The sequence below is a fragment of the Macrotis lagotis genome, chromosome 5 (genome assembly GCF_037893015.1).
Source record: "Macrotis lagotis isolate mMagLag1 chromosome 5, bilby.v1.9.chrom.fasta, whole genome shotgun sequence".
In the NCBI taxonomy this organism is placed as follows: Eukaryota; Metazoa; Chordata; class Mammalia; order Peramelemorphia; family Peramelidae; genus Macrotis; species Macrotis lagotis.
Window position 1 is genome coordinate 236,772,109 of NC_133662.1, and position 25,228 is coordinate 236,797,336.

General features: G+C 39.4%; 1 protein-coding gene across 3 annotated transcripts in view; it reads right to left on the minus strand.

Moving 5' to 3' along the window:
* Window positions 1-22,768, minus strand: part of RHOT1 (ras homolog family member T1) — a 66,945-nt gene extending 44,177 nt beyond the window's left edge. Inside the window, exons 1-2 of one of the 3 annotated variants that reach the window (XM_074188968.1) lie at window positions 22,665-22,768; window positions 1,556-1,614 (exon numbers count right to left, since the gene is read on the minus strand). In XM_074188968.1, coding sequence (XP_074045069.1) covers window positions 1,556-1,614; window positions 22,665-22,701 — 96 coding nt within the window. In that variant the 5' untranslated portion in view covers window positions 22,702-22,768. The remainder of the gene's footprint in view (window positions 1-1,555; window positions 1,615-22,664) is intronic. The other 2 variants (XM_074188969.1, XM_074188970.1) reach the window with 2 other exon arrangements.
* Window positions 22,769-25,228: the final 2,460 nt, after the last annotated feature.

Consider the following 25,228-nt stretch of genomic DNA (forward strand, 5'->3'; position numbering starts at 1 on the left):
TGCCAATTCCCTCTTTTTACTCATGAGCAAATGAACAACTTGCCCAGGGTCAATTGTTGTCCCTGAGTTTTACTAGAGATGTAAATCAACATAAGATACACATCAAAATGTGTTTTTTTTATAAAGATTACATTTTTATTTATGATGTGCATATATAAGAATATTTCTTATGATGCTATTTATGAATACAGATTGAGAACAGTGAAGATTTAGAATTTTCAAAGTTATTTTGATTAAACATATAAAAGGTTGTGTTGATGTAAGGAATCTCCAGAAAGAACTGTAGGTAGACCTGGATTCTTTCAAACCACATTATCTGCTCAGAAATTCAGTGATGTTTCTGTGCTTTGAGTAAGTTCATCAATTCAATTTTAAAAACATATAAACCTTTCATTTTTTACTTTCAACTGAGAAGTGCTTCAATGTATCACTTTCAATTACTAAATCCTCAAAGTGAATAGTCTTGCTAGGTTAAATCACCTCAAAAGATGTACACGTACTAGATATCTTTCAAGCAACGTGACTGCTTCTGGAAGAAACATGAAAATGTGGCTCATGACTCAACAGTCACACCTCATATGAATTTTGGTATTTCAAAAAGCAACAAAGTAAAACTCAAATTTTAGCATAAAACTTCCTGTTCAAAATACTAATGAAGATGCCTCATGTTTATTCCAATTCAATTAAGTGCACGTTACAGCAGTTGTAGCAGGGGCTGAGGTTGACATGTGTGGCAGTTTCAAAGGGGGCTGGCAGGGGAACCAAAAGAGACTACAGAGCCAAACCCCATCCAGCTTTCCTTACTTCAAACTCACACAAGGTTTTGGCTAGAGGTATTAGAGACAAGAGACTAAATTTGAACAGCTCCATATATATCATTGCCCTCGTCTCACAGTGTGAAGCAACAGTGGGTTTTTAAAGGTTACACCGGTCACATTTAGGTCTTGTGGCTTGTACTCTGTTTCTATCATGAAAGGACCAACACAAGTTGAGTGAGACATATCATCAAATAGCTAACTATCAAATGATGAAATTTTTGGCCAGAGTAATTCATGAAAACCACCTACTAGATGTGGAGATGTTGAGATCTGTATCAATGAAAGGAGCAACCGCAATGATTGAATCAGACATTTAAAAAAAAAATACACATATAATTATTAACACCTCTACCTACTAATTTGTTTTGATACTTAAAAATTTTTTTCTAACAATTCTAGAAACATTATTGCATTCAATCCACAATAACCCATGAGACAGGCAAGATAGGTATTAACATTTTCATTTGACAAATAGAGAAATTGAGGTTATAGGATGCTAAATGGCCTACTCAAAACATCACACCCAGTAACAAGGGTTAGACTAAAAGTTACAACATTTCAAAGATAACCATCTATAGGCTAACATCACCCTTAGAAAATTAAACTGCTCAAAGCGAAGCTAAGCTTCCCTCCACAAATTCAATATATTCATTTCATTTTATCTCAACTTGGACAAAATCTGAACACATAAATCTCTGTGGAACTAGGATATTAAAGGAAAAATCAGAATGTGTTACCTCTTCTGGGAATTCTTCACTAACCAGAGACATGATCAGCGATGTCTTCCCAACTCTGGCTGTGAAAAGGAAAAAATCCTTATGTGAAGGAGCATGGAATGAAGGGAAGCAATCACATGTTCAGGAACTTCTACAGAACTCACTTCAAGCTGCTAGAAATTCCTGTTTACCACAACCTCCAGCCCTTCTACCTCTCCTCTTCCCTTATTCCCCTTATACCTGTTCTTTACCCTCTTCATTATCTGTGATCCTTTAATGCCTCCCTATTCTTTCAAACCAAGTTTCCCTTGCTCTGGTTTCACTTCCTTCCTACCTCATCCTGACCGAGTATGTCAATCATACCAATGCTATCCCTCCACTCCCTGTTCTGCCTCTCTCTCATTTTGGAGGGGGGCAAAATTGTTTCCTCAGGGCAAAGAGACCAAGTTATCTAGTCTGTTACCATTTGCTTCCTCTGCTCCAATTCCAGAGCCACTAAACATTTTGGGAGGAAGCAAAATCATATTGACTAGGTCCACAAACTTACTGACATAAACTAGGCCTTCTGCAGCAAGACCATACTAATGTTCATTAATTCTATTACATTATCTGAAAATGTTCTTCCACATCACCTTAAGTCCCAGCTCAACCTCTGCAACTCCCACCCTAGCGGATAGACAGTCTTGTCCCAAACAGTCTCAATTCTCTGCTTCATTCCTTTAAATGTTCTTGTGTCTTTCCCTTCATTCACCTTCCTTCTTACCACTTCTAGAGGAATCCCCTTCATCTTATCTACTAGTTGACTCTCTGTAAAACGAGGGGTTGAACTACATGACTTCTAGAGAAGCCATCAGTCTCCTTCCTTGAAGTCTCTTTCCATTCTGATCTTTCTTCTACTCAGTCATCATTCTTAAAGCGCAGGCCTAACTCCATCGCCCCTAAATATAAAAGCTCCAGTGGTTTCCTACTTCCTATTTGTTACTTAAAGTCTCTCCCTCCCTTTCTAGTCTTCTCACACTGTTCAATCTGCTGGGTGTCACTCTGGAGGCTCCTGACTCAGCTGTCTGCCTGCCTGGAATTCTCTCCCTTCTCACCTCTTTCACCTCTACAATCCCTGGAGACTTCAAACCTTAGCTCAAATTTCACCTTCTGCAAGAGGCTTTTCTGGTCCCTGTCGAGCAGCCAGGGTCTTCCATTTTACATCGGCACATGACTGACCTTGTGACTCCATCTGGGTCTTCTTCTTAACGGCTCTAGTACATATTTCATCTAGCACATGCCTATTCATTGCTGGCTCCTATCTTTAACTCAAGTCCCTTTTCCTTGAAAAACACCTTGCCCTTGAGTTGACACTCCCCGCAACTAGCATCTCTTCACTCACAGCCCCACTACCTACACCTGCTGCCTCCAGTTCCTCCCCATCCATTCACTGCTGGCCTCCTCAGCAGGCAAGTCAAAGGCTTCACCTCCCTTGGCCTCTGCCCTAGCTCCCTCTAACCACACTCTTCCTAGATCTCTCCTCCTCCTTGTTCCATACATCTCCCAAGGTCCTCAGCTCCCTTCTTTTTTTAAACTCTAAAGTCTCTTTCCATGATTTCATTTTCTCATTGCTTCAACTATTAAATTGTTCCATCTCTGCCCTCAGCCTCTTGTCAGAGGTTCAGGTTTATTATCTCTCACAGCCAGTTGTATTTCTCTACAAGAATATTCCTTGGATAGAACCAAAACTAAACTTCTCTGCTTCCTCCCAAAATGTGCCCTCCTCTTGGTCATCCAGGCTAATAACTTCCCCCTCATTTTGGATGTTTCCTTGTTCCTAATTTCATGGGAACAAGGGCTAGAAAGTGAATTAGGAGTTATTTATCTAATCCACCTCCCTCCTTTTACAGCAAAGGAAACAGAATAAAGGAATTTCATGGCTTGTAAATTAGGATTTGAATTCCCTGGATGGTACTAGGGGCCTCCCAGTCTTATCTCTGGAATCTCTTAGTTCTCTATTATCCCTTCTGTTCTCTGAACCTGACTTCTTTCAAATAAAACATCATCTCCAGATCCTAGCACTCAAGGCTTTTGCACTCACCCAGTATAATTTTCCTGTCTTAACCATTACCACTCCTATTCTCTACTTCATTCCAACCAAACCAGATTATACAACATGCTCATTCTTTCCCTATAGCCTCTATCACCTTGTTCATTATGGGTCAATTTCTACCTGTGGAGGTCCCTCTCTTCTTTCAAGGGCCAACAGAAATGCCATAATGTCTCTCCACAATGTCGTTCTAATCCCACTTCCAACCTTCAGGTGACTCCCTCCTCAAATTTCTCATTGCCCTTTTCTGAGTATCCTTTGCATCCTAGTTATTTGCATGCCAATTTTTCTGTCCCCTGAGTATAAAACTTCTGGAAAACAAGACTGAGTCACAACCACCTAATTTTATTCTTGGTCCCTTAAACAGAGGATGCTCTAAATACACGTTGGTTTGTAAGGGAGAAAAAAAAGAATCAAAATCACCATCATAATCTCAACAGGACACTTGTAAGACTTAAGAGTAGCTGGGCATTTTTTTAAAATTAGGGGACAAGAAGAGAGTGGGGGTGGCAACAATAAAGGATCCAGTCTTAGGCGCTTTCTGATAAAACTTCTAAACTAAGGACTCTAACTAAAATTTCGAGAGACAGAACCCACAAAGGGACCCAGAGAGGCAGTTTTCCTACTCAAGGTAACCTGGAAAAGAGCAGAAAGGCTCTGCTCCCCGGGGTCGGAGGGGCGGCCCCCAGGAATATTATAGCCAAGTTCCAGCACTCCCAAGTCAAAGAGAAAATATTACAAGCAGCCAGAAGGACACAGTTCAAATATCATGGAGCTGCAGTCAGGATCACACAGGACTTAGCAGCAACTAGATTGGAAGCTCGTAGGGCTTGGAATACAATATACCGGAAGGCAAAAGAGCTTAGAATGCAGCCAAGAATGAACTACCCAGCAAGGCTGAATGTCCTCTTCCAGGGAAAAAGATGGACTTTCAATGAACCAGGGGAATTTCAAAGGTTCCTGCTGGAATGGCCAGAGCTGAACAGAAGGTTTGATCTTCAGATACAGGACTCAGGTGAAGCATGGAGATTGGAGGAGAGGGGGAAAATATGACGGACTTAATGATGATGAACTGCATGTATTCCTGCATAGAAAAATGACACTGATAATACTCATATGAACCTTCTCAGTTAATAGAGCAGGTAGAGAGAGCTTTTATAGTTGGAAGCACAGAAGAAAGGCTGAATTCGAAGATAAAATATGGTGTAAAAATGGGGTCAATAGAAAAAAAGGGAAATGTAATGGGAGCAAGAAAAAGGAGAGGGGGAATAGGCCAAGATATTTCATATAAAAAGATTTTTCTTTATTACAATGAGCTATTGCAATGATATGGAAAGGGAGAGGCAAGGGGGAGTGAGGGAACCTTTGCTCTCATCAGAGGTGGCTAGGAGAGGAAACAGCATATATACTCAATGGGGTATAGACATCTGGAGTAAGAAGGGGGGCAGGGGGAAGGGGGGGATGCGAATAAAGGAGGAGAGGATGGACCATGGTGGGAGAGTGTTCAGATAGAACACATTTTCTTTTGTACTTCTTGCAAGGGGCTGGGATTGGAAGGCCTGTCCAGGACCATAGGGCCAGGTGGATTCTGGGCCTAAGGGGTGGTATGGGGGCTCAGGGCTTCTTGGCCCCAGGACCAGGGATCTGTCTGCTGCGCCACTCAGCGACCCTACAGCAGAGTCAGAGTGAAAGGAGAGAGAAAATATAGTACATGGTAGTGTAGAAATAAGAAAGGAGGGAGCTGCGATCAGCAATGGCAATGTTGGAAAAATATGGAAGTAATTTTTGCAATGGACTTACCATAAAGAATGATCCACCCATGACAGAGTTGTTGGTGTTGGAACAAAGACTGAAGCACATTTTTTATTATTATTATTTGGGGAAGGGTGCAGGGCAAATGGGGCTGGGTGGCCTGCCTGGAGCCACATAGCAGGGTGATCTTTGGGTGTCTGAGGCCAGATTTGGACCTGGGTGCTCCTGGCTCGAGGGCCAATGCTCTGTCTGCCACCCAGCCACCCCTACTATTATTACTATTTTATTTTATTTTGGGTCTTTTTTAAAATTCTTTTTGGTTTTTGCAGGGCAGTGGGGATCAGGTGGCTTGAATGTCACATGGCTGGGTGATTGTTGGGTCTACGGGGCTGGATGTGGACTCAGGTGCTTGTGGCTCCAGGGCTGGTGCTTCGTCCATTGCACCACCTGGCCATATCTACAATTATTACTATTTTTTTATTTTAATTTTTTTCTCTCCCCTTTACTTTATCGCTCAAGCAAGTCTATATTCATGGGGGGAGGGGGTATTTCATTTACTCTTAAACAAGAATATTTTATTAATTTAAAAAAAATTTGTATAAAATGAGAATAAAAAAGAAAAGAAAGAAAAAAAGAAGAGGGTGGGGAGCTCAATTTAATTCAACATTTTTTTAAGTTCCTACATCTATATAGCACCATGTTAGGCTCCATGATACATAAGAAAGTGATAAGATGAAGCCCCACAAATCTAATAAAGATCCTTCTGGTCCATCTGGTCCAGCTCCTCATTTTACAGATGAAGAAACAGAGGTTCAGAGAGGTTACATGAATCAATAATTGTAACCCAATCAGTGTTAGGGCAGAATGTGAATCTCCATCGTTCTGATTCCATGGGCCACCCCCAATTCACCACACAAAGGTGGTTCCTTTACATTTCACCGGGTGCCCAATCAGGAAGCCTAGGTAAGTGCCTAGGTAGGGAGGAAGTAGGTCGTGTGCTAGGTACAAGTTCTGTTTACAAATGACTACAGCAGTACAAATTAGAACACGATGAATGTATAAGCAAATGTTATCTGATGAATAAAGATCACTTCTGTCTATAGTAATCAGGGAAAGCTTCATGGAAGAAGAGAACTCCTAAATTTGAAAAAAATCTCAGAAATTTTCAAAACTCTATTCCAGAAATTAAAAAGAAAACTATAAACCAGAACCCCATTTTAAAATTTATGCTACTAACCTCTTAGTATTCTGAGCAAAAAACTGCTAGAGTTAAAAATGAGCTTCTTTATAAAGGTACTTTATACAAGAGAATCAGAAGCTGAGAAATGAAGCAAAGAGCATACTCCATTTCCTCTGTCTGTCATGAGCAGTATCCCACCATGGGAACAAGCCCCCAAAGGCAAAGGTTGAAGCACTTTTGTCCCTGCAGACCCAGCAAGGCACCATTCAGCGAAAAGATGTTGAAAATCTGCTTAACTGAACTGATTCAAGCCAACAAAGCTTTGATCAGGATCTGTAATTCACTTGGGGGATTCCCTCCATGAGAGCAGTTCTCTACCTGGTCAGTAGGTGGAGAGAGTACCCCGACAGATGCTTAAGAAAGCAAAGAATTAGAAACAAAGCAAGGGTACATCTCCCAGAGCATGATTAAACAACTATGGAACAAAAATAGAATGACAAAAAAAAAGATTTTGGAGAAGAATGGTAAGATTTTTAATGACATGATGCAAAAAAGTAAGCAAAATCAAGAAAACAGTAACACTGAGCATAATGACAACAAAGTAAATGGAAAAAACAAAATAAGAAAATTGAATGCCAGTTAATTTTAATGACTAAACTTGGTGTCAGAGAAGAGAATATTCAACTCCATCTCTCTCTCTCTCTCTCTCTCTCTCTCTCTCTCTCTCTCTCTCTCTCTTTTAAAGGTTTTTTTGTAAGGCAAATGGGGTTAAGTGGCTTGCCCAAGGCCACACAGCTAGGTAGTTATTAAGTGTCTGAGACCGGATTTGAACCCAGGTACTCCTGACGCCAAGGCCGGTGCTTTATCCACTACGCCACCTAGCCTCCCCTCCATCTCTTCTTGAGAGGCAGAAGACTATGGTGTGCGTGTATTGATAGTCACAAGTTGATGAGTTTGTTTTAATGAATTGTTATTTTTTCTTTCCTTTTAAATATTTATTACAAGTGGCAATTTGCAGGGTAGTGGGAAGGGATAGGTTATATCTGGAAATGAAGGTATGTCAAAATAAAATCACTTAAAATAAGATATTTACAAGTTGCTGGGGCCCTCTTTGTGGAGGGGGAGAAATGCACAACTATTGTAAGTGATGCATAACTTTTTCAGATTTAAAATTATAACGATGTAAAAACAAAAGGTATCAACAAAGACCTATTTCTAAAAAAAAAAAAATTGTTGGGGCATTTGAAGGTTGAAACTTGCCTATAGTCACATAGCTAATCACATAGATATAGTGTTTGATTGCAGGTTTCCCTAATCTATTCCCTTATTTTCTCATTCTGGAGAAGCGACTGGCCTTTTCAATTTGGTAATTTTTTTTTCAAATTTGCCATCCCATAGGCAGCGGCCAGGAATACTAACAATGAGTCAACTTCAGCTCTAAAGTCCTCTGGCCATAGCTCCCCTGCAACTCAAGAGAAGACCTCTTAGGAGTACTTTGAAAAGTCTGAAACATGAGGGTGGCTAGGTGACGTAGTGGATAAAGCACCGGCCTTGGAGTCAGGAGTACCTGGGTTCAAATCCGGTCTCAGACACTTAATAACTGCCTAGCTGTGTGGCCTTGGGCAAGCCACTTAACCCCACTTGCCTTGCAAAAACCTTAGAAAAAAAAGTCTGAAACATTAAGGTTTAAAAAAAAATTTAATACTTCTCAATAGTGGCTAATTAATGAAGAGGTAATAAGTGCTTCAAATGATAAGTAATAAGATAAGTAATAACATCTGATACTACTGCCCAAAAGAAAAAAGTCCCTACAGACCCTGTAACTGTCTTTTTCTCCCTATCTTCCTTCCCTTCTCTTTTCACTTTCTCCTGTTTAGGTCCCTGCCAAATGAAAAAAAATTGATGCCATTTGCCCAGAGCTTCTTCAGAATTCCTCATCTCTGCATCACTCAGATATGTCCTGCAGTATCTCTTCCATCAGCCCTTTTTCTCAAGAAGAGGTGGCTCTTCTTGCCAAATAAAATCCCACTACATGCTCAAAAATCCCATTCCATCCCATCTTCTCCAGCAGACTGCCCCTTCCATCACCCTACTCTCCTTAATAATCTTCAATCTCTGCTTCCTTAATGCCTATATACACACTCACACCTCTCCCATCTTTCTTTTTTTTATGCAAGGCAATTAATTAAGTGACTTATCTAGGGTCACCCGACAGAAGTGTCAGAGGCTAGATTTTAACTCAGTTCCTCCTGACTCCAAGGCTGGTACTCTACCGACTGTACCACCTAGCTGCCCCTACCTCATCTTTAAAAAAAAAAAAAAAAAAAAAACCCTTGGCTTATTATCATCTTGTATCTCTCCTCTCATACATTCGTGAGTAATTCCTTGAAGCAGGTCCTCTACACCCAGCCTCAAATGCCTTTCCTCTCATTTTCCTAATTCTCTGTAGTCTGGCTTCTCACTGTTACACTTCAAAGGTACAAATGAACTCCCTCAATCCTCATCCTTCTTGACCTCTCTGTAGTATCTGATACTGTTGGGCATCCTCTTTTCTTTGAAACTCTATTCTCTCTAGGTTTTCAGGCCACCACTCTCTCCTGGTTCTCCTTCTACCTACTGGACCATCTGTCTCCTTTGCTGGATTTTCATCCAAGTCATACCCCCTAAACATGGGTGTCCTCCAAAGTTCTGTCTTGAGCTCTCTCCTCTATTTATACTATTTTCCAGATGATCTCATTAGTTCTCATGGATTCAATTAACATCTCCATAAAGAAGAGTCAAAGATCTAATTGTCCAGTTCTAACCTCTCTCCTGGTTTCCAGTCTTGCATCTCCAAATGCTTAATTTATAATCAAAACTGGATGTTCTGTAGACATCTTAAACTCACAGGTCAAAAATTCCCATATCTCTATTACCCAAATCCCCATTCTTCCTAACTTTTCTGTTATTGTCAACCTCAACTCTTCATGTTCACCTCCCATGTCCAATCAGTTGTCAAGGTCAATAGTTGCTACCTTTGTAATATCTCTCCTATATGTCCCCTTCTTTCCTCTGACATTGCCACCATCTTGCTACTGGCCCTCTTCTCTTTATTCCTAAATCATTGTAATACCCTACTAATTGGACTTCCTGCCTCAAATCCCTCCCTACTATAGTCTATCCTCCACTCAACTATCAAACTGATTTTCAAAATCATTAGGTCAATCACCTGCCATACTAAATAAATTTCAGTAGCTTCCTATGATCTCTAAGATCAAATACAAAACACTGTTTAGCTTTTAAAATCATTCACTACCCTAGTCCCTTCCTATCTTTCCAATCTTCTTCCAATCCAATTCTCTTCTCCATGTATTCTTTGATTCAATCACACAGCCTTCTTGATTTAACTTGAATAAGACAATCTATTTCCTAACTTTGCAAATTCTCTCATTTCTACCTTCTGGTTTTCTTCAAGACTTAGTTAAAGTTTCACCTTCTTCATGTTTTTTCCTGATTTTCCATAACCTTAGTGTCTTTCCTCTGAGATGATCTCCAATTAATTTTATATAGAGTCTAGGGCAGCTAGGTGGCGCAGTAGATAGAGCACCAGCCCTGGAGTTAGGAAGACCTGAGTTCAAATGTGACCTCAGACACTTAATAATTACCTAGCTGTGTGGCCTTGGGCAAGCCACTTAACCCCATTGCCTTGCAAAAAAAAAAAATTTATACAGTCTGTCTGGACCTACAAGTTTGCATGTTACCTCCCCCAATAGCTTTTTAAGAGCTGGAACTGTTGATTTTTCTTCATATTTCCAACACTCAGCATTAATGTATAAAAAGCACGTTGAGAATTGCACCATACTATTTGGTTTACTGCCTTCCATCAGCTCATTCCTGTCTGTCTCTATGACCTCTTTATTCTTTTCCATCCTTTACTGGAGCACAACAAAGAAGAGCTGTCCCAGGACCTCAGAGATCTGTTCTACTGTAGGATCATGGGTCTAGAGCTGGGGGTCCAGTTTACCTCCTCACTTTGCAGATGAGCAAACAGAAGCCTGAAGATATTATATTACTTGCTCAAAGTCACATAGGTTTCAAACTCAGATCCCATAAGTCCAAGTGCAGCACTTCTCCCATTGAACTCCCCAACTTTCCAATATGACAAACTACAAACTCCCTCAGTCTTCAGTATCTTAATTCTTAAAACAGAGGTGAACAAAATGATCATTGAAGCCCTTAATTCTTAAAATAGAGATGAACAAAACAATCATAAGGTCATCATTGAGACTTTATATGAAATCAGAAAAATTCATGTTTGACCAAAACTGTACAAGTCTACCATAATGTGTAGACTTCTACCATTTCTTCAGGGCTGCCAAATGAAAAATGGCTTAACTGTAGTCCCTGAATGTGTGAATGATCTGGAAGTATTAGTGAGACATAAACAATCTGGAGAGAGAAGCAAAGGAAAACATATGAACAGTGAAATAAGCAGAGGCAAGAAAAAAGAATTCAAACTGAAAGTAACAGTAAAAGAAACTGGATGCTATATATCATAATGAATCACTTTGGTCCCAGAGAAGAGATAAGAAAAATGTACCTCTGTTTCTTTGCAGAGGTGAAGAACTATAGGTATGGAATATTTTTTTTAAAGCATTAAAAACAGATGACTCAAAAGTTGCTGTAAAAACTAAATCAAGGGGGCGGCTAGGTGGCGTAGTGGATAAAGCACCGGCCCTGGAGTCAGGAGTACCTGGGTTCAAATCCGGTCTCAGACACTTAATAATTACCTAGCTATGTGGCTTTGGGCAAGCCACTTAACCCCGTTTGCCTTGCAAAAACCTAAAAACAAAACAAACAAAAAAAAACCCCTAAATCAAAATAGATTTTTAAAACAACTGCCAATATAATCTTACTGATTCTAATAAAATCTAGAAGCCCAAAGCCTTCAGTCACCTCAAGTTGGCCTTTGCCTTAGCACCAGGACTTGTCCACTCTAACCCCACAGGCTCAGCTGTGATAGAGGATCATCCCTATCCAGATGAGGCACTGGGTTTACTTATTTCAGTTTCAACAATACTAAAATTTGCTCCATCTGTGCAAATGCTGCAATTTACAGATGCTTCTGAAGTATAGATAAATTATTTATCAAGTGATGCATAAATCTTTTAAAAATTGCAAAATTCACAAAGTACTGAAAAGCCATCAATAACATGTACTATTTAATCAAATTACGTGTTTTTTAAAACTAACAACATTACCAATAGATTCTTCCACAAAAATAAAATTAGGAGCACATCTAGGAGAATTTCCAGACTATCCATGTTATGCTGGAGTCTTAGTCATCTAACAGGATGATATAATACTGCTGAATCCTGTTTAGTGAAAATAATGAATTCCTAAAGTGGTCGTATGACTGAATTCTCACTATTTGAAGACATAATTATGTAAAATATGGAAGTTAGCTCAAGTCCAGTAGAAATCTACAGCACAAATTCAAATAATGCAACCACTTCAGGAAAATTCATCATTTACACTAACCAAGACCTGTCTGTATAGTTAGTTATACTGAGAACTGATATATACTGATAGTCTGAATAGCAAAAGGTCAAAACTAAGAGGTCAGTTAGGCTACCATTATATAAGTCTAGGTGGGACTATAGATCAGTGTCACAGAAGTCCACAACAAGCATGAAAGGACAAAGAAGCAGGCTTCTAAATCAGATTCCAAATAGAGAGAGAGAAAAAAAAGCCAGGAATATCAAAATGACTAGTATTGGTAAATAGTTTTGTGGCTACTTATCCCAGGGTTGACCAAGGACAACTGGGGAGAGGCTTTAGATCTTTTTTGATAAAAGCAGATGGGTTAAGTCTTTCAGGAAGTTTTTAATGTGTCTTTCTTCCTTCATAGGTTGTCAATAACTCACTTTGGAGCCTTCAATTTTTGTGAGAAGACTGGAAGGAAGTTTAAATTTTTGTAAAAATGAGGATCCACTACAGAGGCTCCCAAGCAATAAAGTTTTGTTTGATAATCTCCAAGTCGAATTAGAGCAAATAGGAAATCTCTTATCTAGGGCTTCCCATGACCCAAGTCCTCTGCTGGGCCCTGGGGACACAAGGACTCTTACTTTCACAAGGAGCTTACTTTCTCCTGAGGAGACAACACGTACATAGATAGACAGACAGACACATACACACACAGGTAGAGATAGCTTAGGGCACAAGCTCAGAGAAACCAGCAAAGGCTTCCTGTACAAGATGACACCTGAGCCTCTAAGTCACAGGTAAGGAGAAAGTATATTCTGAACATGGCAGAGACAAGAGACATATGAAGAAGGGAAGCTTACCCGGACCACTGAACTGTATCAGGTTTGAAAAAGTATATCAGGGCCAAGTAGTAAGGTATTTTAAAAGCAAAAAAGAGAATTTTCTATTTTCTATTTTACCTTAGAAGCTAAAGGAAAGAACTGGAGTTTGAGTTATGGAGCTATATAACTGACCTGTCCTTAAGGAAAATCAATTTGGCAGCTCTGAACTAAGATAGTAGCTGTGTGATTAATAAGAAAGGGATAGATGTGAGAGGGTAAAAATGGAAAATCTGGTAACTGAATAAATAGGTGAGGAGAAGAGAATGGTTGATAATAGAATTTTCTTGGAATTAAGGATCTGGCAAAGCTTAACCTTTATACTTAGCACCCAAATCTCTCTAACATGAGTGTCTAATCTTTTAGCTCTTTTGGGCCTCATTGCCCAATGAAACCTTGTCAAGGACTGCATGCAGAATTTAGTATTTATTTGACTACAATGTAACCCATATTACCAATAAGTATAATAACAAAATGCAATAATGTCACACGAATGGGCTTTGAGAACTACATGAGGCATGGACCACAGGTTGGACACACTTGCTCTATAGATTACATATTTTTATTTTGAATGACTTCAAAATGACTTAATCACAACTGATGGTTTATTTACAATGTGCACAGATACACTCATGTTAAGTTTGTATATTTGTTTTAAAAATGTACTAGTTCGGGGCAGCTAGGTGGCACAGTGGATAGAGCACCGGCCCTGGAGTCAGGAGTACCTGAGTTCAAATCCGCCCTCAGACACTTAATAATTACTTAGCTGTGTGGCCTTGGGCAAACCACCTAACCCCATTGCCTTACAAAAAACCTAAAAAAAAAAGTACTAGTTCCCCATTTTAATCTCTTATGTATTTAAAGTTTTACTTGAAGCTTGATGTAGTTGATGTTCAATAGTAACAAAGAGATAGCTACAGAAAGAGGTCTAGTTATATTGTAAAATAAAGTGTTCAATACAGTATAATATATTACCAATTCAAACAATCCACTCTTTAAGACAACAGATAAGGCTTTTAAAACCCCAGAATGTGAATCTTTTCCATAGAACAGCTTGAGAAGTTTCCTTAATTTTTTTCTTAAACAAGAGTCTGCAGTGAAAACAGAAGACAATTGTAATAAACTTTATATTTGGGAGGGGCAGAGGAAAGGATGTTGTCAATCATTCTTTGTGACCCCATTTGAGGTTTTCTTGGCAAAGACTGGAGGAGTTTGACAGTTTCTTCTCCAGCTCATTTTACAGATGAAAAAACTGAGACAAATAGGGTTAAGTGACTTACCCAGCATCACACAGTTATTAAGTGTCTGAGGTCACATTTGAGCTCAGGAAGATGAGTCTTCCTGATTCTGGTCCAGTGTTCTATCTACTGTACCACCTAGCTACCCCAGAGGGAAGGATATTTGGAGAAATCCTGGCCATGTAAAAACAGTTTTTTAAAAAGAAGCTATACTGGAAGGATTTGCATGAACTGATGCTGAACGAGATGTGCAGAACCAGAACGCTGTACACCCTAACAACAACATGGGGCTGGATCAATCTTAATGGACTTTCTCATTCCATCAGTGCAACCATCAGGGACAATTTTGGGGTACCTGCGATGGAGAATACCATCTGTATACAGAGAAAGAATTGTGGAGATTGAACAAAGACCAAGGACTATTACCTTTAATTTTTAAAAAAAATATCTTATTATATAATTTTATTGTTATATTTATATTTATTATTATTTTTATTATTATTTAATTTTTCCCTTGAGATTATGATTTCTCCCTCATCACATTCAACTTAGATCAATGTATAGCACAAAAACAATGTAAAGACTAACAGACTGGGGGTGGCTAGGTGGCTTAGTGGATAAAGCACCGGCCTTGGAGTCAGGAGTACCTGGGTTCAAATCTGATCTCAGACACTTAATAATGACCTAGCTGTGTGGCCTTGGGCAAGCCACTTAACCCCATTTGCCTTGCAAAAACCTTAAAAAAAAAAAAGACTAACAGACTGCTTTCTGTGGGGGGGTGGGGAGAGGGAAGGCAAGATTAGGGGGGAACTGTAAAATTCAAAAATAAATAAATTTTTAAAAAAGGAAGCTATTCATGTTATAGAATATTTAGTAGTCTATAATATGGTTTAAAAAATACTATGATTCAAAATATGTTTAATGAAAGGTCAAATGTAAGGTTAGAAAGTTCATGGTACAAAGATGACAGTAATAGAGACGAATAGAGTAGGGTAAAAAACTGTTCAAACAGATTCCAACACGAGGCAGTTGGGAAAGCAAGCCTTTTATAGAGTGAGTACTTTTATAGGGAAAGCAGGGTGTTGCGGTTTCCATAGGGATTTAGAATTGTTTGGGGGCTTCATGGAGGTTGTGGATTGTTGAGGTCTCCATGGAAGTTGAGTCTTTTGAGTTTTCTTAGGGGGCAGCTAGGTGGCACAGTGGATAGAGCACCAGTCCTGGAGCCAGCAGGACCTGAGTTCAAATTTGACTTTAGACACTTAATAATTACCTAGCTGTGTGACCCTGGGCAAGTCACTTAACCCCACTGCCTTGCAAAAAAAATAGTAGAAAAAAAAGATTAGTTTTCTTAGGATACATACTCAACTGGGCTCAACTGAGCAAGAATGAAACCCAGATCCATATCTAACATTTTTCTTCTGCCTTTATTATCTTTGCAGCTATGAGTAGTATAAGATTTAAAATCAAATAAGTGACTTTATAGCTAACTTCAATTCTCTAAGGTACATGGGAGTCCCCCAAACCCTTTCCATTCCTTTTCTAATTATATGTACATGAGCCAGAATTTTCTTCACATACTTCAACCAAAACAATGAATCACAACAGATTGAATGCCAAAGCCAATAAGAGAATCCAATTGTCTTCTATTAAGGTAGATATTAAAGAGATCTGCAAAAATATGTAAAAACAGTGCCATTTTTCTCTCTAAATTTTTTGTTTCGAAAAATATAGTAATTTTCATAAAAGTATATTATTTATATTCACATGTAATATATCTATTATTATTTTAAGTAAAATACTTTAAATGTTGGCAGTTTTAATTAAAATACAGTAAATATTAATATAACCAATACAAACAAAAGTTTTGTGAGATCCTCAATAATTTTTTTTTAGGTTTTTTTGCAAGGCAAATGGGGTTAAGTGGCTTGCCCAAGGTCACACAGCTAGGTAATTAAGTGTCTGAGGCTGGATTTGAACTCAGGTACTCCTGACTCTAGTGCCAGTGCTCTATCCACTGCACCACCTAGCCGCCCACTAATTTTTAAGAATATAAAACGTACTTAAAATTGTTTAGAATGTAAAGGGATACTATGAGCAAATACTGTCACATATGAATGTATAACTTCCATCTGAAGTTAAGAAAAATAAACTATAAGAAAACTCTTTAAAACAACTTAATAGCTGAAATATCTCTTAAAAATTCCTCTTAATGTCTGAAACATACGAGTTCAGACTATTTAAATTGTCTATGAAAATGAAAATTATTTATGTAAAGGCACAAATATCCCAAGTCTTTCCTTCCACATTTGTTTTATTGATTTAATTTCTTGTTTAACATGGATAAGTTATTTTACCACTGAAAAGCCTTCTGATATCCAAAGATTTCAAAAGAATGCTCTTCTTAGGACCAGTCCCATGAAGTCAACATCAACAAAACACCAGCAAGTCAGAGGTAAAAATATAATATCTGATGACTTCATTCACATATGAATTCTGACACTCTCCTCAATCCCTCACTAGGTTTTCCTTGCCAAAGGTAATTTCCCCTTTTACCCCAGGTCTCTCATTTCTTAAACATCTAGAGTTAAATGATTGCCTCAGATATCATCAAGTGATTTATAAATCCAAAAAGTAAGGCCAAAGTTACTCCCAAGAACAAGAAGGATCATAAGATTCAGTTCAATGAAACAAGTCAAGTTCAGTTTGAGAGACTGCTTCTAAAGTAGGTCACCCTTGAGAAACATAATTTATCATTAAAGGACAAATGCTTGAGACTTATCCAGGCTACATTTACTGTTTTCATCAAAACATCTAAACCTCTAGTCCTAAATAGCAATAAAATTCTTGCCATTATAAAACAAAAACATTATTTCTTAGTCCAGTCATCACCTTGACTTTAAAAGTCCCATGGGCTATTTCTCTTGATAACAAGTAGCTCTTGTTTTAGCTTGATCACTCTGGGATGTCTTATTTTTCATGTTTATCTTTATATATATTTTTGTTAAAAGTTTTTGCTAGGTGCTTCCTAAACAGTTTAGTAGTGCCCCTAAAAAGGATCTCCTTTTCCTCTTTAAAAAATAAAAAAAGTTTTAACAAATCCTATAGTTAACAACTTTAAAGACATTGTTTTATCTTTCAGGAAAACTGTTTGAGAATAATTTCCATTCTAGGAGCAAGAGGCTCTTTTCCTCCCAAATCAGATCGCTTACTAATACCTTAACTCACAGAGGGGGCAAAACAAAAACAGATGGGGGAGAAGATGAAGGGAATGTTGATACTTGCATTTGGAGGAAGACTGAGTCAATCCCACAGGAAGATAGGTTACTCCCCAGTAGGAATCCAGTATGAACACAACTGGTATGATTTAAGCATTAAAGGCATATTAATGAAGAAAAAAAATTAAACAACTGCAGAGGCATGACAACCTATCTAGTAAAACAGCCAATAGCTAGCCTACAGCTAGAGCTCTCTTTCCCTTATCCTCCTATGAAAACCTCCTTGGGTTGGTCTGAGGAAGTACTTGGGGTTTCTGAGACAGAACTGGACCTCTTTCTTCTCTGATAACACTTTCTGACCATCAATCCATGAAATACAGTTAGCAATATCCTAAGAAGACACTTTTTCACATTACTGACTAGACTATAAGAAAAGTACATCTATTAAAGGCATACAAAGCTGAAGAGAAAAAAACGTGGGATATCATAGGTAATATCCTTATAAACCCTAACAGGATTAACCTCATGAGAGTGTATTTACCAGAGACCAAAAATCACAAGTTATCAAATTTTGATGACTGAGGGGAATACTTTAGAAACTGGGAGAGTGCTTTCTCCTCTAACCACAGCAAAGGAACTAAAGCCAGTTTAAACCACAGGGGGGTGGGAAAACAGCAGTCACATTCCATTAAATGAAAAGGACATTTTCACATTCTTGATGAAATCTAACTAGCAGCTAAATAGAACAATGATATTTTGTAAAGAATGATTTTTATTTATATTTAATGTAGTTGTATGGTTTAAATTCAAAAAGTTTCAGGACTCTAAAATGTTTCATTCACAGCAAGGATATTAGAGATTATTTGGGCAAATCTAGTTAAATACAAATTTTAGTCAGTTTATAAGGAAATCTAAAACTTGAAATTTCTGGCTTTCACCTTAATTTTAAAATTTTGGAATTTTTTAGATGGGGTTTATTAATAGTCTCCTTATGTATTATTAAAATTTATGTATGATACAGAGATAAAGTTTCTGATTTTCTGGGCAAATTAATGACTATTAATGATTAATGATAATGCTAATACCATTCTGTCCAAGTTATCTCTTCAGTTTTGCAGAGAATGCAGTTTATAAATGGGTTTGAGTGGGGCTTTATTGGGAAATGTCTTCTATGTCAAAGTAAAATGTATCACTGAATGACAGCCTGACTCAGAATCTTTTTGAAGCTATCTTATTTTATAAATTACCCTCCCTACTCCCAAATTCTTTGAACCACAAAGACAAAAGGAATCACTGAATATTGGACTTTGAATGGGTCAAGAATTGACTAGTATAAAATGCCTTTCACTTCCAAAGGTTAAGAAGGGTTCATCCAAAACTAGGCCGAAACCATTTGTGGCAATCTTGTAGTCTCTTTGAACAAAAACTGATCTTGGAAGTTAAATAAAAGCAAGCTGACAGTAATGAAATATTTCCGTTAAAACAGTATGGGAAACCAACTTCTACTCTCTGTATCCCTCTCACAGGACACTTGTTTAAAAATGCAGACTTTAATTTCTAAGAATAAATAAAGATCTGAGTGGTTTTGTTTCCCCCAAACATCAATATTTTTATCAATTAGTAATAATAACAATAATAACTAGAATTTCTAGAATGCCTAAACATTGTAAAAGCTTTTTACAAGCATTATCATGTCATTTCCTCACAACAGCCCTGGGAAATAGCTGCTCTTATTATTCTCATTTTACAGGGGAAGAACTGGACAAGATGTCAGTGACAGGGGCACAACCAAGAAAGTGTCTGAGGCTGGAGCTGAACTCAGTGCCAGTCCTCTATCTACTGGGCCACATACGCTAAAGGATGTGATCCCTTCTCTTTTCCTAGCATCACCTAAAGGTCCTAAAGAGAATCTGATTGTAAATGGACAACCTATATCAGATGACTTGCTCTCATGGGAGAAGGGGAGGAAAGGAAGAGAGGGAGGGGAAAAAAAGTAGCACTTACAAAAAGGTGAATAATGAAAATTATCATTGCATATAATTGGAAAAAATAAAATAAAATAACATTTTAAAAAAAAGAGAAAGAATCTGAATGCTAGATGCCTAAACACTGCAGTCCCACTTCTTTAATTAGCTATATCGGCATCTGATAAAGTGAATCAACCTCTTTGACCCTCCCAAAACGGAACATCCTCCAAGACATGCAAGTTCAAAACCTTGGATACATCTTCCTGTGCTCCCTCATTTCATATTCACATAGAAGCCACATCAAGCAGCCTCTAACTGATGTCTAGCAGCCATCCCCCTGAGTCAGACCCCAGAACCTCTGGTCTATAATCCACAGTCCACACAGCTGCCAAAGACATCCTAAGGGATGGCTCCAACCATGGCACTTGAAGTCTAAAAATGTTTGGTGGTTTCTAACTGTTCTAAGGATAGAAAATAAACCCTTCCAACTGGAGTTTAAGGGCCTCCACACTCTGACTCCAACTCCCCTTCCTTGCACTCTATCACAATACCCTCCTTTATGCCCTCTAGATTCCTGCTAAACTGGCCCACTGGCTAATCCCCCAACTTCAAATTCCTTCTCCTGTATCTGAATTTGAATGTCACCCTACATTCTGAAATGTGTTCCCTCCAGGGTCCTCCAGTAAGTGTCTCAGATTCCTTATCTTCTGTCAAGACTAACCCAGGTGGCACTTGCTCAATAAAGCTTCCAAAATTCCTTTCCCTCTTGTGCTCTCTCCTTCCCCAAATTACATCGTATTGACTTATCTCAGTACTTGTTGAACCCGCTCCCAGGCCCCCAGAAACAGTAAGTCACACAATGGTGGGGACTGCACCGTAACGTTTTGTAAAGACACTTAAAAAATGCTTGAATTATAGGTATCAGAATTTCACAAATTAATTTATCTGTGGAACATTTTGAGACTTTAAATATATTGCTAGAATTTATAAACACAGGTCCTGGAGGTCTGCAGCTGCCCAATACCAAATAGAAAAGCTGGGATATTGTGAAATGAAGTAGAAGAAATCAAATCTACTTTAATACCTAAAATTCTGGCACCTACATATATCTGATACCTGCCTATCATAATTAATATCTTAAAGGGAAGGTACCACTAGGAGAGAAATTTCATGGAAACACTTGTCACATGACACAAGCAGCAGTAAACTGAACACAACGTTGGAAACCTACTATGATTCTCAATGTAGTTTCTAGAAGGTTTTGAATAACTAATTAAAGTAACATCTCATCTAGGAAGTATTTGCTTCTACTACTAAAGATCTGAAAGAAGATCTCTCAACAAAGCACTGACACTTCTTTCGAATGACACCAAGTACTTCTGGACTTACACGTACCACCGTTTTATAAGGAGTCTCTTCCTTCTCCAAAAGTCTATAAAGTCCTGTTTTCTTCAGGTTTTTCCTACCTACATTTTAAAAAGTAACTAAAAGGCATGGTAAAAATCTCACCACACAAATTACATTTATATATTTTTATGTATAAATATATTTCTAACTTTCCCAAAACACTTTCAAATTCATCATACTCTCTACATACTCACTACATTTTTCAAAATATCACTATATCAGCCAGCAAAGTAAAATCAAAGCAAAAACTTTAGGAGCAATTTTTAAAAATAATCACTGTCACAAAGTGGATAGAGCCCTGGCCCTGGAGTCAGGAGGACCTGAGTTCAAATCCAGCCTCAGACACTTAATAATTACCTAGCTGCATGGCCTTGGGTAAGCCATTTAACCCCACTGCCTTGTGGAAAAAAAGTAATAATGATCACTGTAAATGCCTAGGACAAGTTAAAACAGTTCAAAATAGGGCTTTACAAGGTCATCTATTATTTCTCAGTCACCCTACCACTCAATACTGTAGCAAGGATTTAATATATGATAGCAACTCCTTGAACTTTTGAACGAAGTCCATGTAAAATAGAAGGGCTGGAGCATAATCATAAATAAAATCTAGACTGGGAAATAGAAAAAAAAAATCAAAAAACAAATCAGGAGTCTGGATAAGCTTATTTATAAATTTCTAATTCATAAGCAAAAATTTGAGGACAAATAAGGCCACCGTGGAGGAATGTAATCAAGTTTTTAAGATGGGATCTCTGTGAATTCTATCACAATAATCCAGAGAGGCTGCTCTCCACTAAGATGTTGCTCAGCTCTAGGTTGTTGTGATTTCCAGTGTCTAAAAACAAACATCATCCCTCCTGCCCACTTCTTCTTAATATAGCCCCGTTCATTTAACTTGCATGGTAATCCCAACAAGCCAGGGCTGCTCTTTTTCCAGGCTTGTCCCCAAAGGAGAATCTAAAAATCTCCAGGAGTCCTTTCAAGTGTTTCTGTGTGATGAGTGAAAGTATCTAGAGACGTGTATGAGGGAAATATGGAAGGGTTCTTAGTTCCTTTAAAAAAAAAAAGAATTTCTTAGATGATATTTACTCCCTAAAGTTGTGGCTTGACAAAGATCTAAAGTTCTAGAAAGACTTGAAAGTAACTGAACTTGAGGTCTTTAGCTGAAAAATACTGACACCTTTTAGTACAAAAGGAAAATGGGAAAGACTTCTGCAGGAACCCCAAAACAGGCATCTGACCTAGCCGTCCCGGCCGATCCCTGCCCACAGCCCCTCCCTCGCGGACCAAGCTTACTGGGCAGTGCCCCCCGGGGGCTTACTCTGCCTTAGGGGGCACGGGCAAGGAAGAAGGGAAAAGCTGAGGGCCGGAGGGTCTGGGGAGGGGAGGAAGGGCATGGCAGGGATGGAGGGTGGGGGCAGCCCTGGAGGAGGCATGAGAAGTTGGGGGGCCGTAGCAGACCGGGGGCCTCGGGCGCCGGCAGAGGTCACGGGAGGGTCCGGACGTGTGAGGTAAGCTGGAAGCCTGCACGGACTTGGGGGGCCCTAAGGGCCGGGGGAGGGGAGGGGGCGGCAGATGGGGCCTTTTGGGAAAATGGGGGCCCCGGGATCGATGCGTTGACATGGGGGGGGCTTGGAAGCCCTCAAAGGAGAGGGTCGATTGGGGGGACGCCTAGCAGACCCGGGGGGGCTTTGAGACCCCCGCAGAGGAAAGGTCCCCAGACAGCGGAAGCCGGGGGGTCCTCTGAGAGTGGGGGCCCTGAGATGGTGGGGGTGACCAGGAGGGGGTCCTCAGACAGCGGGGCCTCGGGAGGGGTGTTGCGGTGCCGGGGGGCTTTAGGCACCGGCGCACAGACGTCACGAGGTGGGGGCCCCCGAGACCCTGGGGCGCGGCGGGGGCCCCCCGAGACCCTGGGGCGCGGCGGGGGCCCCGACTCACGCTCTCCCACCAGCAGGATCCGCACGTCCTTCTTCATGGCGGCGGCTCGGGGCGGCCCGGCCCGGCCCTCGGGGAGCCGAGCCGGAGGCCGCGCACGCTCGCGCCGCCCGCCCGGGCCTCCCCGCCGCCTCCGCTCCTCGCGGCTCCGCTCCGCCGGCCCCGCCCCGCCGCCGCCTCCCGCCCGGCTCCTCGGCCCCGCGGCTCCTCGGCTGGGCCCGGGCCGCGCAGGCGCCTCCTGCCCCAGCGGCGCGGACGGCGGGCGGCGAGGGACAAACCAGCGCGGAGAGCGCACGCCCCGCCTCCCCGGCCCGCCCCCGCCGAGAGGCCGCCGCGCCTGCGCAGTGGCAGCGAGGCGCCGGCGAGGCCGGGGGAGGGGGCGGGGACGCCCCGGGCGGGGCCCGCGGCTCCGGAGGCCCCTCCCCGCGCTGCTCTGGTCCCGGAAGAGGAGCCCCAGCCCCGCCCGGCTCCCGCCCGCTTCCCGCCCGCTTCCCGCCCGCTCCGCGGCTCTCTCTCTGGAAGCTCCCTCTCACCCTTTCCTTGTCCTCACGCGGGTTCGGGGATCCCCAGGAGAGAGAGAGAGAGATGGATGGATGGATAGAAAGATGGATACATACACATAGTTAGAAAGGTAGATGATAGATGATAGATAGGTGATAAGAGTCTGTCAGATACATGATAGATAGAAACATGGATAGATATAGTGAGAAAGAAAGATAGATAGACATAGAAAAATATAGATAGAAAGATAGATATAGATAGATGATAGAGATAGAAAGATGATAGATGGATAGAAAGACAGATAAGATAGTGAGATAGATAGTAGATAGAAAGATGGATAGGTAGAAAGATATATAAGATAGAAAGATAGATATGGATAGATAGATGATAGAGTCTTTCAGATAGATGATAGAAAGATAGTGAGAAAGAAAGATAGATAGACATAGAAAAATATAGATAGAAAGATAGATATAGATAGATGATAGAGATAGAAAGATGATAGATGGATAGAAAGACAGATAAGATAGTGAGATAGATAGTAGATAGAAAGATGGATAGGTAGAAAGATATATAAGATAGAAAGATAGATATGGATAGATAGATGATAGAGTCTTTCAGATAGATGATAGATAGATAGTGAGAAAGAAAGATAGATAGACATAGAAAAATATAGATAGAAAGATAGATATAGATAGATGATAGAGATAGAAAGATGATAGATGGATAGAAAGACAGATAAGATAGTGAGATAGATACTAGATAGAAAGATGATAGATAAAGATAGAAAGATAGATAAGATAGATAGATGATAGAAAGATGGATAGGTAGAAAGATATATAAGATGGAAAGATAGATATGGATAGATAGATGATAGAGTCTTTCAGATAGATGATAGATAGAAAGATAGTGAGAAAGAAAGATAGACATAGAAAAATATAGATAGAAAGATAGATATAGATAGATGATAGAGATAGAAAGATGATAGATGGATAGAAAGACAGATAAGATAGTGAGATAGATAGTAGATAGAAAGATGATAAAGATAGTTAGAAAGATAAGATAGATAGATGGATAGGTAGAAAGATATATAAGATAGAAAGATAGATATGGATAGATAGAATAGATGATAGAGTCTTTCAGATAGATGATAGATAGAAAGATAGATGATAGATATAGATAGAAAGACAGATGATAGAGATAAAAAGATGATAGATGGATAGATATAGATAGAAAGATAGATAAGACAGTGAGAAAGATAGATAGTAGAAAGAAAGATAGATGATAGATATAGATAGAAATATGTAGATGATAGAAAGATAGATGATAGAGATAGAAAGATGATAGATAGGTGGATAGATATAGATAGAAAGATAAGACAGATAGTGAGAAAGATAGTAGATAGAAAGATAGATGATTGATAGATATAGATGATAGAAAGATAGATGAGAGAGATAGAAAGACGATAGATGGATATAGACAGAAAGATAGATAAGACAGTGAGAAAGATAGATAGTAGATAGAAAGATAGATGACAGATATAGATAGAAAGATGTAGATGATAGAGATGGAAAGATGATAGATAGATGGATAGATATAGATAGATAGATAAGACAGTGAGAAAGATAGATAGATAGAAAGATAGATGATAGATATAGATAGATGATAGAAAGATAGATGATAGAGATAGAAAGATGATAGATAGGTGGATAGATATAGATAGAAAGATAAGACAGATAGTGAGAAAGATATAGATAGAAAGATAGATGATAGAAAGATTAGATAGATGATAGAAAGATGTATAGATATAGATAGAAATATAGATAAGATAGTGAGAAAGATAGATTTAGATAGAAAGATAGATAATAGAGATAGAAAGATGATAGATAGATGGATAGATATAGATAGAAAGATAAATGATATAGATAGATATAGATAGAAAGATAGGAGATGGAGAGATGATAGTGATAGAGATAAAGAAGAAAGATAATAGATTAGAAAGAAAGAAAGGTAATGGATAGATAGATGCTTGATTGATGACTAGATAGATGATGGCTAGATAGGTGATA